The sequence below is a fragment of the Suillus bovinus genome (assembly GCF_016758785.1).
Source record: "Suillus bovinus strain UH-Sbo-P2 chromosome Unknown EDB93scaffold_39, whole genome shotgun sequence".
Taxonomy (NCBI): domain Eukaryota; kingdom Fungi; phylum Basidiomycota; class Agaricomycetes; order Boletales; family Suillaceae; genus Suillus; species Suillus bovinus.
In genome coordinates, this window is record NW_024542095.1 from 181,380 (window position 1) to 195,299 (window position 13,920).

At 46.9% G+C, this 13,920-nt stretch overlaps 1 protein-coding gene across 1 annotated transcript; it reads left to right on the forward strand.

The window, feature by feature from the left end:
* Positions 1–2,292: 2,292 nt before the first annotated feature.
* Positions 2,293–3,369, forward strand: EDB93DRAFT_1154090 (uncharacterized protein). Its single transcript, XM_041449811.1, has 5 exons — positions 2,293–2,351; positions 2,405–2,606; positions 2,665–2,872; positions 2,929–3,072; positions 3,123–3,369. Exons 3-5 carry the CDS (start codon positions 2,771–2,773, stop codon positions 3,168–3,170), a joined length of 294 nt encoding a protein of 97 aa, XP_041306365.1. The 5' UTR covers positions 2,293–2,351; positions 2,405–2,606; positions 2,665–2,770; the 3' UTR covers positions 3,171–3,369.
* The last annotated feature ends 10,551 nt before the right edge of the window (positions 3,370–13,920 follow it).

The window sequence follows — 13,920 nt, forward strand, 5'->3', positions numbered from 1 at the left end:
AACAGGCAACATATAGCAAGCTTTGCCCTGAAGGCTAGCGCTACATCTTGTATGTTGGACAGCATTTTGTCACCTTCGAGACCGTAGTTCACTTGCAACCGATAAGCTAAGCACTTTGAAGTGTTCGTACGAGGCTTTGACAGAGACTAAGTGCAACAACGCCGAATTCGCCTGGGGCAGTATAATATAAGTACCAGATGTCGGGAGTTTAACGATGAATGGACACTAGCCTTCATTGTAACACTAGTGCATCACATTGATCGCATTGATCACAGTGGCAGATATGCTGTGGCCAGCTGACAGCAACGGACCCATCGCCCAGGTCCAGCGAACATTTTAAACTTCATATATAGTTTGCCCCACCTGTACAGCACTGTGCTCTGAGTAGTGTTCTGAGTAGTGCAGGGTTCAAATAAATGATGGCCTTGCCAATCCCGACCGAAGCTTAGCCATTTATGGATGATAGGTACTATTTATGACCGCTTGCTGGCCGGCATCTTACATGTGGGAAATATCACTGTTGAACATTAACGTTGAACTCCCGAATAACGGGCGTTACCTCTGGGCACTCATGATTAGCTCTTCGCGTGCTGTTCATGGCTAAATTATCTGAAGGTCGAAGCTGAAGCGCTGAAGTTTAACTTACTGAGTATCTCGCGAACGACTTGGACATCGTCAGGGCACGACCGAACCAGAGACATCATGTCTGCATCAGTGACCCAGGATACACCTGGTACCGTAGGATCTGAATGGTCTCAACTGTGCACTCATGATCTTGACGTACATATATTCAATTGGCAGTCTAAGACTGTCTTACCTGCGCGACGTCGATGACCCTTAGGCGTGCGTATAATCTCCATGAGCCCATTCTATCACAGTACGGTGTTATGTCTAATCTATGCAGTTGCAAAGCTCGCTGCTCACCGCCCTATGTATAGAAATTTTGCTGCCACCCGAGCCATGTACTCGGACAGCGCATCTGATGGGGTCTTCAATCTCTCTAAGAGTGCCTCAGCACTGGGTCTAATCTATTTAGCCTTGCCTTGGAACATCATCGTTCGTTGTTCCCTACCCTCGAGCACGCTCATGACTCAGCCCCATGTCTGAACATCGTGCTACGCACAACACTCGCGAAGGGTGTTCTGCGACCCTCCATTCTAGGCCCATCGAGACTTGCTTCGAGATGGTCAGTCCGTGCCAAAGCAAAGCCAGATCAGCGATCTGACCAACCACTCCCAAAACATGAAATTCGCAGAAGAGGCATCTCAATATTACTACCTGTCGTCGACGCTTCATTCGACATGACATTCACACGCAAGCCTGTCACACCGGCGCGCCTGCATCCGCTCTCACCACTATCCGTGATTCCTCAGGCGGTCCCACCGTCCCATCTCTGGACGGGAATAGACGTCCTCGATAGACGTCAAGGTTTACTTTCCATATGCGACGGAACCTCATGGCGAATATGCGATTCTGAACGCGCGGAAAGACGAACTATCGAGGAAGTCATCGGTTTCGCTTTATGGACGAGTGATGACAGCCCGAACTGAATGCAGGTGTAAATGATGATGACCCAAAGCTCTCTGCAGTATGGATCATGCGCATTTGCAGAGGATGACGGCGAGGTAGACGAGGAGTTCCTGCATATGCCCAGTGAGTCACTTTCTGTTGCAGCAAATTTATCCTTTTCTGTCACAGCACCTGAACGCATGGGCAAGATCTCGAAATTCGGTTTCGAGGCATTCGCTATTCTGGCTGCTACCCCGCTGCAAAGTACGATACTCTTTTCTTCATTGTCTATGCTAATCCCCTCAGTACAACAAAATGAACAACCGGAGAGCAAGATACAACGGCGGCCCTAGAGAGATATGGCAGCGCCAAAGAAACATCTTATTTAGGTCATTTGTTGAGCCATGGCCTCCAGTTTCTTCTTGCGCATTCGGGTTGCAGACACCGTCGATGTAGTTCATATATCCACCATCGTCCCTGTGTAAGTTACATTTGGCTATGTTGTCCTCTACCCCACTCACCACTGGGTACAGATAAGCGGGTATGTACATGCAGGAGGTACTTGAAGTGGCAAACCTCAAGGACTATGCGCTGATCGTCCACAAACTCAAGACGCAGGCGTACTTCTACCGCATGGTTGATATTAGACACGAACTGACGCTGGTCAAGAGGGCCATGCTGTCTCAAGGCATCGAGCCCGAAACTAGATCAGCACGCACAGTAACCATCTTACGCTCAGAATAGCTGCTAAGTATTTTTCTTCCTCCAGCTTCTATTTCCAAACGGATATCGGATGTCCCAGAGATAAGCTAATCGAGGTCGACTATGCGACATCATACAAGGTTCGCTATGCTTCCTAATGGGTATTCCTCATGGTGCTAATTTTCAAGAAAAGAAATACACCATTTACCGCAAAATATCTATGTTAGTTCGTCAAGAACGCACTTTGTTTGTATCCCTATAAGATTCTCCATCATCAAAGCTCGGAAATGACAGTCTTCCTCCAGATCATGCCATCCACAAACAAGGCCAAAGCGGTCTTTGATAGTGGAAAGATGGTGTTATTCCATATCAAGAGCATCATCCAACGTCAACAGGTCCGCAAAATCGTCGACGCTGTTACGTTGGATTTCACGAAGAATCTTCAACCTACAGACACAACATCAAACAATCGGGATGCATAAATGGCAGATAGCAATCAGCCTCAAATTCACCCCGTTGTCTACCTACATACCACCATTACCAGTCAACCCAGCGCAAAATGTTGAAATGTATCGTAGCTCTTATATCCTTATCCTTGACTATCCTCATCGTGGCCGGCGACTCGCAGTGTGACACTGGAACGATTATGTGTTGTGACCCGGTACGTCACCACAATATTGCTGGACAAAATAATTACTCACTTCCATCCCATGGCAGTCTTCCAAGGCGGCAGAATATCTTGCGCAGGGAGGAATCGTGGAGCGTCGGGCAAAGAACGAGTGCTCGGGAGTTAGCATTGTGGGCACCTTCCAAGGCTGCAGTGCTAATCAGGAACCCCTCTGCTGCGAAGAAGTCAATACCGTGAGTGCATCAGTCTTGTTAAAGTATATCCCAACTTGACCATTGTTCAGAATGGTCTGGTCAATCTCAGTTGTTCACCTATTAACGCCAATGTATGATAACCGAGGAACTTGTATATCGGGCGAAGGAAGGATGATCGATGGACCCCGCAGGTTGTATTAACAAGGACACATAATAATCGAGAGAGTGAATTTAGAGTTGCGCATCAACAAATGGCCTTTGACGGAGTCAACGAGCTCGACAAATCACCTCCCCATCCAAATTTAGTTGCAAAGCTTCTCGTGCCTCCAACCATTCGCATCAGTGAACCGGTGAACAAATGAGAATGATATATGAGGTAATATAATGTCGAACACCACAAAAATCTGCGTAAATGTGCTGACGGCTTTCACATGGGAATGTATGGTAATGTCGAGGAAACACCGATTTTGCTTCCTACCAATCTTCAATTGGATGGATCGAAGAGAAATCAAACGAGCGTAAATTCATGAAGTTAAATATAGATCCAGCCTGAGAGGGATGATGAAGGAGGTTGCAATGTGCGGGAGTGAAAGACTCTATGCCTTCGACGCTCGAAGTTTATCGGGATGTTGAAGATATGTTTGAGGTAACTAGGTACACGTAGCGCAATGAAAAACTGATTGATGTAGTGAAGGTTTTTGGGCAAAGGCCCGAAGGGCTTTTCGGCCCGGTGCATGCGCGTGAACCTAAGGGTTTCAAGGTGAGCTGTGATCCCATAAGAGTAGGAGTGCTATGACGCAAATAGCGAAGCTTAACACCCTAGGATGAGTAGGAGAAGCACTCACTATTGGCGTTTACCGTACCGGTGGCATTGTGTGACGGGTAAACGGTTCAAGCGCGGGAGAAGATTGAATGTAAGGTGCGATGATTACCGCATGTTCGCGTAGGTACAGCGTGAAAGCATCACTTGACCACCTGCCCATAGATTTGACGACATCGAATGGAACTCCTCTCAACAAATACTTGAGCGTTCTGCCTATTCTGAGACCATGGCCTTTGAGGTCTGCGAGATTCGCAGTTCATGCAATAGAACTGAGTCTCTTTGCTAGTTGCGGTTTCGAGAGCGGTCTCATGCCCTTAGGGTGTTTCCATGCGAAGAGGTGCTCCTTGTCATTGCCTTGATTCACGCGAAGATGGTTTTCGAGCGCTGTTTTCGGGTCTGAAGGACCATCTTGAGCTGACCAGTAAGTGTCTTCCCCTTCTATAGGTGATGTCTTGGTGCTTGGGATCCGAAATTTCGTGACGGGCAGATTATTGCGATCGACAGTTTCTACAACGTTTTCATGTGTTATGTGCTTGGATGGATTGAAAGCTTTGATGGCTGGAACAGTGAACTCTCCGAGTCTAGCAATAGAGTAGAATGTAGTAGTTATGCACGCAAAAACGGCCGCATCTAGCCACCTGTCCCTGTGGTAATGATATATCACTCCCTATAGTTATGGTAAGTCCGTGATACATTTTCAACCATAATACATCAGGTGGTGTGATATATCACCTTCTAGAGATTAGAGGTTGAGCGAGATAGAAAGGATCTAACAGGTAAGAGCAAGTCTCAGTCTCTAGAAAGAACTCATATTGACGAAGCGTGTACCTAACAGGTAAGAGCAACTACGCTAAGTCAGTTAAGTGTAACAATAACGGTAAAGGTGTAGACTCACGTCTCAGTCTCTAGAAAGAACTGAGACGCTCGCAACGATTGGGCGCTAGTATTTATACGGTAAGCGCTCTCGATTATTATGAAGGTAAAAATTTACTTTGGACCATTTTGGTCCCGACGTCAACAGGTCCTTCTCCGTTCCTCCCGCTCCCGACACATCCCTTGCGCTCGTACCTGCTATTTGGCATCCCGACTCTCTCTGTGCTCGGTATCTTCGGACGATGTCAATACTCCCCCTCGAGCGCAAGCTAGTCCCATCAGGGTTCTGAGTCTCTGCAAGCGGGGGCGGGCCAGTGCCTTGGTGAATGCGTCGGCGATGTTGTCATCGGTGGGGCAGTATTGCAGCTTAAAGGTTCCGGCCTTCACGTGAGAACGAACGAAATGATAACGAAGGTCGATATGTTTGGTGCGTGATTGGAATTTTCCATTTGTCGCAAGTGCGATGGCAGCCTGATTGTCGCAATGGATAGGGATGGGATGTTGGGTGATGCCGTAGAGTTCCTCGAGGAGTAGGCGGAGGTATAGCAGCTCTCGGACAACACTGGTGAGTGCTATATATTCTGCTTCGGCTGTGGAAAGGGCAATAATAGGCTGCTTACGCACGCTCCAGGCTACTGCTCCCCCGTTCAGGAGTACAATGTACCCAGAAGTAGAGTGTCTGTGGGCCTGCGAGGCCCAGTCCGCATTGACGTATGCTTCAAGGCCTCCTTCGCCTTCGCTCAACTTCAACTCAAGGTTCCCCATACCTTTTAGATACCGGAGGGCACGTTTGGCAGCGTCCCAATGGGGCCTGCCTGGATTCCGCATGAACTGCAAAAGGGTCGATACGACGAACACTATATCTGGGCAGCGTGCTGGTTGCAGCGTACATCAAGGAGCCAATGGCCCTCTGGTAAGGTACAGTCGCGCATCTCGTGTATTTCAGCGTGTGTCGCTGGGGACTGCTCAATGGATAGGCCTGCTCCGGGATCGATATAGTGCTGCCGTGGTCCGGTCCCAAACCGTGGTTCGAACCTGACCAATGGCCAGGTTCGTCCTTGGTTCAGTCCATGGTTCCAAGTTTTGGACGGACCGGACCTGAAAGAGGTTTGCGGTCCACCATCACCCGAACGGTTCAGACATAGGTTTGGACCTTCCTGAACCGTTCCGAACCCCGAACCGCAGCATCCTCATGTTATCGGTGAGGCACACACTGTTAGTTGTGTGGTGACTTCACACTAGATAGGTCGAAGACTTCTAAGACTTCGAAGACTTGAAGGACACTTCAAGGACATTACTATATTAGTAGATAACTTCGAGGACTTCGAGGACTTCGAGGACACTTTGAGGACAGACCTCTAAGACACTTCGAGGACACATACCATACTAGGAATTGTTTATATTTGTTTACATAGACTCGCCCATAGTGCAGAGTTCACAAGTCTTACATGCTTCGTGCATTGACTTTGAACTCTCAGGTACAGTACTTTACTTATTTACACAATAATATCAAGTGCATTGACTTTGAACTCTCAGTTCTTCTAACAGGTTATGAGCCCTGCGCTTTAGCAGTCAAATCTGTCGCTGGAGTTCACTGTCTTTGGGCCAACTTAGTGCGCATTTTCCCTCCTCTCGCACCCAGCCACTGGTGCACTCTCCCCACCCATTATTGCTTGCTCTCTTTGTTGAAAATCAGCAAAGACAGCCTTTCCTTCAAATTCTACCAAGCCCTTGCCCTTAATTCGTCCCACTGCTGCAAAACTGCGCCGTATCCTTCGCCATGTCCTCAGAAGACTCAAAATCTATTTGCACTGTCACCAAACTCACTTCTACCAACTATGCTACCTGGAAGGGTGAGATGAAGGCCTATCTTCGAGTCAAGGGTCTCTGGTTGCTCGTCAATGGCATCGAGACTCGACCTACAGAGACAGAAGCTGCAGCAAAGTGGGACACCAAGGCAGACAAGGCAGCTGGGGAGCTGTATCTGGCGTGCTCTGTAGAGCAAAGGACCCATATCGACGCTGTCCAGGACGACCCTGTCAAGATTTGGACCACCCTGGCTTCCACGCACCTCCAGAAGCGTCCTGGCGCGCGCTTCAATGCCTGGGACGACTTCTTCTCCTATTAGGAAGCAGCCTGACGAGTCCTTGAGCACCCTCATTGCCAGGATCGAAGATGGCATGTCCAAAGTCCAGGAGCTTCGACCCTCAGACCCATCCAAGCCTTACACCATCAAGGAACTCGATCAAGAGCTGGTCTGCATGACCATGGTTCGTTCCCTGGGCGAGGAGTACTCCAATTTTGCGTCGTCCTTTGATGCTACTCAAGTCCTTGGACAAGGAGGAACTGAAGGCAGCATTCCTGGCTGAGGAAACCCAAAGGAGGAGACGTCCTGAAGGTTCTGGGACCGATGCAGCGCTGTTTACTGCGTCTGGAGACTGTAGATGCGGCACCTCTGTCACCTGCTGGTACTGCGAGAAGCCTGGTCACTGCACCCACAAGTGCAGGAGTCTTAAAGGTGATAAGGATCGTTGCAAGACCAAAAACGATGGTCGAAAAGGTGGAAGGAGCGCTAACAAGGCTTCTGAGGCGTCCCAATCATCGTCCGCAGCGTCTACACCCTCTCCCAACACCGCTGCACCCGCCTCCAACTCGACCACTGCCCAGAACACCTCCCAGAGCGCCCAACAAGTCACAGAATTTGCTGGTAATGCAAGTCTTCGCACTTTTGACCCATCTCATCCTCTTTGCCCCTTGCAACTCGATGCACATGCTGACTGGAATGCAGACACAGGTGCTACCTCTCACATGACCCCCCATCGTCACTGGCTGCGCAATTATGCGCCCAAACGCGTCCCTATCAAGCTCGCAGACAACAACATAGTTTATTCAGCTGGCGAGGGCACAGTGGTATTCAGTCCAGTCATTAATGGGAGGCGTGTCGAAGCTGTAGAATTCACTAGAGTCCTTCATGTACCAGATTTGCGAAATAACCTACTATCTGTCCTATATCTAACTCGCAACATGGGGTTCACTGTGCTCATTAATGCATCTAAGATGTCCTTCGAACGCCCCACTGGTACCCCACTGTTTGTAGCCAGCATCAGCAACTCGAATGCTGCATTCCTGGATGGTTCTACTGTTGCATTAACTGAATATGCGTCTGCAGCTGCGACTCTGCCCCTAGACTTCGACCTATGGCACAGGAGGCTCGCTCACCATCACCTAGAAGGTATTAAGATGCTTATAAGGGAGAAGCTCGTCACTGGGATGACCATAGAGTCGAAATCTGCACCAGATCCTATCTGCGAACCATGCCTAGCTGGCAAGATGCACGCAAACCCCTTCCCTCCTTCTGAATGGCGCGCTTCCAGGCCTCTCGAGCTCGTCCACACCGACGTGCACCAAGTCCCTCACCCCAGCTTCTCAGGATTTCGCTATTGGGTGTCCTTCATAGACGACTACTCCAGATTCAGATTCGTCTTGCCCATAAAAGCAAAGTCTGATGTCTTTGAGGCCTTCAAGACATTCAAGGCTTATGCTGAGAACCAGTCAGAGCGAAAAATCAAGATCCTGAGGGACGACAAGGGAGGGGAGTACATGAGCAATGCTTTCTTGCAGTTCACCAACTCCTGCGGCATAGAACGGCAGCACACAGTTCGAGCACGTCCTCAGCAGAATGGTGTTGCAGAGCGAGCCAACAGGCTGCTCTCTGAGCGCATCACCACCATGCTGGACGAAACTGGCCTACCTAAAGCATTCTGGGGCGAGGCTCTAGGTGCCCTAGTGCACGTGTGGAACAGATGCCCCACAAGCGCAGTGAAAAGCGCCACTCCCTACGAACTGTGGCATGGAAGGAAGCCAGATGTCTCCCACCTTCGAGTCTGGGGTTGCACTGCCTATGTGCACGTGCAGAAGGACAAGAGAGAAGGACTTGGATCTCACATGGAGAAATGCGTGTTCATTGGGTATCCTCAGGGCTACAAGGGCTGGAAGTTCTATAATCCCACCACTAAGAAGACAGTAATATCAGAACGAGCTGATTTCGATGAAAGATATTTCCCCCTCTCGAAGCGACCTACTGAGCCTTCGATACCAGTCCCTACTGCACCTACACTTGCACCAACTCGCCCTACTGTCCCACCTATTCCACAGACACGAAGGACATTCCCAATACCTGACGATTCAGATGCTGATGATGAATCCAGCTCTGATGAGTATCAGGATCATGGGGGGAGCAATGGTCCTCCAGATGCGCCTCCTGCTGCCCCTGTAGTCCCTAATATTGATCCAGATCCTCCTCAAGTCCGAGCCTCGTCTCCAACTCCATCCCCACCACCATCTCCACCTCCTAGACCGCCCTCGCCCATTGGCATTGGAGCCAGACTGCCCAGGCGCAATAGAACCAAGCCTAGAGAGTGGTGGAAGCTATCTCCAGCCCAACTACACTCTGATGTGGATGATGACATTGAGGACGCGGATCTTGGCCATGAGATTGTTCTCTCTGCAGCTTCACCAGCTGAACCCCTGTCCTACTCCGAAGCTCTGAAGCGCCCTGATGCGGAGCAGTGGAAACAAGCTGCCATGGAGGAGCTGAACGCCCACAGCATCAATGGCACTTGGCAGCTTGTCCCCAGACCTGCTGGAAAGAAGGTCATAGGCTGCAAGTGGGTGTTCAAGGTGAAGCGCAATGCAGACGGATCTGTGCTCGAGTCTTTGGGCTACACTCAGTCCTACTCAGACGCGTCCATCTACATCTATCTAAAGGACAATGTAAGGATCATTCTGCCAGTCTTCATAGATGACATGACCTTTGCTTCAAAATCTGCTGCTGCCATCGACCGCACCATCAAGGAGCTCTCCCAGCACTTCAAGCTTCGCAATCTCGGTCCCACCACTCAGCTTCTGGGCATCAAGATAGACAGAGACTGGTCTAAACACTCCATCACCATATCTCAACAGCAGTACTGTCTAGACATCCTCGAGCGTTTTGGCATGGCTGATTGCAAGCCCATATCCACTCCCATGCAGCCCAACCTTCGACTCAGTCGCTCCCAGAGCCCCCAGACGCCTGAAGAGGTCCAGCTCATGAAGACCGTCCCATACCTGGCTGCAGTAGGCGCCCTGATGTACCTGGCAACAACAACTCGACCAGACATTGCCCACGCTGTTGGTTATCTTGCCAGATTCAACTCGAATCCAGGATTAGCTCACTGGCAAGCTGTCAAGCACCTGCTTCGCTATCTCAGAGGTACTGCCGACTACAAGATCACTTATGCGCCTGATCCATCAAGCACCGAACTGTTCTCAACCTATTCCGATGCTGATCATGGTGGATGCAAGGACACAGGGTGCTCCACTGGTGGATACTTGGTGAAGATTGGCTCTGGAGTCGTCTCGTGGTCTTCTAAGCTACAAAGCATTGTTGCGCTATCTACTACTGAAGCAGAGCACATCTCTGCAGTCTCAGCAGGCAAGGAGATCTGATGGATGCGAAACTTGCTGCAGGAGATGGGATTCTCCACCACTGCACCATCCATACTTAGAATAGACAACCAGAGCGCCATATCTGTTGCCAAACACCCAGAACACCACGGGAGGATGAAGCAACTGGATCTTAGTTGGTATTGGCTCAGAGACGTTGTTCACAAAGAGATAATTGCGCCTATCTTTGTGCCCACAGCTGATCAGCCAGCCGACATCTTGACAAAGTCTTTGAGTCGACCCAAGGTGGAACTATTTTGCAGGATGATGGGACTACACAGATGAGGGGGGAGTTGTTAGAGATTAGAGATGTGTGCAGTCAGGGGGGAGTGTTAGTTGTGTGGTGACTTCACACCAGATAGGTCGAAGACTTCTAAGACTTCGAAGACTTGAAGGACACTTCAAGGACATTACTATATTAGTAGATAACTTCGAGGACTTCGAGGACACTTCAAGGACATTACTATATTAGTAGAGGACTTCGAGGACTTCGAGGACACTTTGAGGACAGACCTCTAAGACACTTCGAGGACACATACCATACTAGGAATTGTTTATATTTGTTTACATAGACTCGCCCATAGTGCAGAGTTCACAAGTCTTACATGCTTCGTGCATTGACTTTGAACTCTCAGGTACAGTACTTTACTTATTTACACAATAATATCAAGTGCATTGACTTTGAACTCTCAGTTCTTCCAACAGATAGGGTACAGAACACTTTCGCATTTTTGCCCCTGTGGTGGGAAAGTGTTCCATGATATTCTGAACATGTTTATGAGCATATATGAGTAGATTCCCACTTTTATTTGACCCCCTGAAGCGTCTAACATCAATAAATATGGCATATATGCAAGATAACACAGAATATGCTCCCATTTGATCATTTATAGGTGAACAGACTTGGGAAAATTATTCCTAGCATCTATTCAACAATAGGAACAATGTATCAGGAGCCCAGGATCATAGGATAACACCCTGTTGCATAGCTGGCCCAGAACACACATAGGATCCTTCTACAGGAACAAAAACATAGAAAATCTCATTTTTGACACTTTTGATGTTTTTAACTGCCTTACCCTTGCATAACTAACTGGCCCTGCTTATATATAATCAGTAGTACATTCTAATATATGTTCTATGCCAAGTATCAGCCCTACATAGGGTGCAAATTTGATATCTGATGTACAGGGGGTAATTCCACTGATAAGAAGCCTACATAGTAATCAAGCCTGTGATCACTGATTAAAGACCTGGGATACCTCTCATATATGTCCCTGATAATATATTTGAAGTTTTAAGAAGATCCATGAAGGGCTGACTGAATGGCAAGTAAAATGACATATGTGTGAAAAGTCACAATTAACATCTTTTCACACAAAGTTACATTCATATATGGTACAGCTCATATATTTCATTAAAAATATACAGGATAATGGTATAGTACTGAAGGAACCTATACTACATAGTGCCCTGAGTGTAGAGGGTAGGTGGAAGAGATGTGGTGTGAAACTGAGTGAACCCAGCATTAAAGTCCAACCACTACTCAACTGACTATTTTTGATGTTTTGGGCATTTGAACTTTCCCACACTCAATTTCTTATCTATTTCACTTCCTCAGCACTCAATAATTGTTGGATTGTTTTATAAATTGAGATATATGATAGTGAAGGTATCTGAAATCTACTCCAGGTGTCTGATTATTAAATTGCAATGTTTTGAAAGTATGGGCTTCTTATCAGTAGAAATACTTCCTTTATATCAGATATCAAATGTGCACCCTATATACAGCTGATCCTTGGCATAAATCACATGTGGAATGTACTACTAATGATATATGAGCAGGGCTGGCATTTATGCAAGAGTAAGATGCTTAAAAACATCAAAAATGTCAAAAATATGATTTTTTATATTTTTGTTTCTGTAGAAGAATCCTATCTGTGTCATGTGCTAGCTATATGATAGATCCACTTCAAATATACATAGTAATATACCCTTCACCTCAATTAAGATCCAGTCCTGCAGGAAAAAGTCTCACAGAGGGTAAACCACCAGAAGAGGGGGATACACTATACCACAAGATATTCTCCTTTGATCCTGAGCTCCTGATACATTGTGCCTATTGTTTAACAGATGTTATAAATCATTTCTTTAAGGTTATCCACCTACAAATGATCATATGGTAACATATTTTGTATTTTCATGTATGTATGCTGTATCTATCTATGTAGGGCGCTTTAGGGGGTGAAATAAAGGTAGAAATCTCTTCATATATACTCCTAAATATGTTCTGAATTTCCCAGAACATTTCCCTATCAAAGTGGCAAAAATGCAAAAGTGTTCTGTATTCCACCCTATGTTGAATGATACCTGGAGGAGAAGTATGCACACAGATGAGCAAAAAAGCGGTATGTTACATTATATTGTGCATATATATACCAAACTACTACATAGCTACAAGAAGGGCCTATTGTGGTGCAGTGATAAACCTGCAGTGAGGTGGGGAGGCTGTGGGAATAATTGATATTATGGAGATTTCCAAAATGGGTGATGTTTTGGGTGTTGTGGGGTAATTCTCACAGTATGTGGCTGAGAAATGTGAAAATGCGGAGTGTGGGAATAATGTGGGGAGGCCAAAATATGAGGAGGTGACAAAAATAGAATGTATTTTATGAATTTCCATTTTTGGAGGCCAAAATTGCAGTCATATCATATGAATACACATCACCAAATATAGAATGAATCCTGGAATAATAACAAAACAGTTGAGTTTGAAAAATACCAAAAATGCAGCTGTGAAAGCCAGCAAATAGGGGTGAAATGGCATTTGCCCATAAAAGTGTCTATGGTAAAAGGTCTGGCCAGTACAGGTTCTACATATGTGCAGAAAATAATAGTGTTCTGGCCAGCACCACTCCTACAGTCTGGCCAGTACAGGTTTTACGTATCTACAGAAAATAATAGTGCTCTGGCCAGCACCACTCCTACATACTAGTCAGTGCAGGTTCTACATATAGAAAAAATAATAGTGCTCTGGCTAGCACTACTCCTACATGTCTGGCTGGCACTGATCTTACACAGAATCTTGGACAGCTTCTACACACCAGCCAGTACCATTTCTACATAATTTAGTAGGGCTGGCCAGGTTCTAGGGCCTTTTGGCGCGTCCTGGGTACAGGTTCTACGTGTTATTTTGACTGAATGGTCTGACTTCTTTAGCATATGCACCCTTGGCATTACTGGCTTTGAATTTAAATATGTAATTTGAATCATATATCAAAGAATGACTTCAAATTCTTTCTAATTCTTGTGTTTTTGTTAGGGGGTGATTAAAGTGATTAAACCTGCTAAAACTTGAATTTGGAAAATCTAGACATAATAATGCAGTATCAGTTCTAAAAACCTCTAATTAGCACTGGAGGGTTTTCCTGATGATATTATCACTATGTTTCACAATCCATTTCTTGTGATGTTAGCATCTTAATTAGGAATCAATATTTGCAATGAGATCTTCAATTCTCTGATCACCTAGGCTGTCTTAAGTCACTGAGAAGAACAGTTTCAAACGAGGAAATTCACCGTCGCAGCACAGGCTTACATCAGCCTTTCCTGAAAGGGAATGGGTGCGTGCTGTACTGGGGGAATGGGATCACCAAGCACCGTCGAGGACAAACGAGTGGCCGGAAATGTTGGATACTTGGGAATGT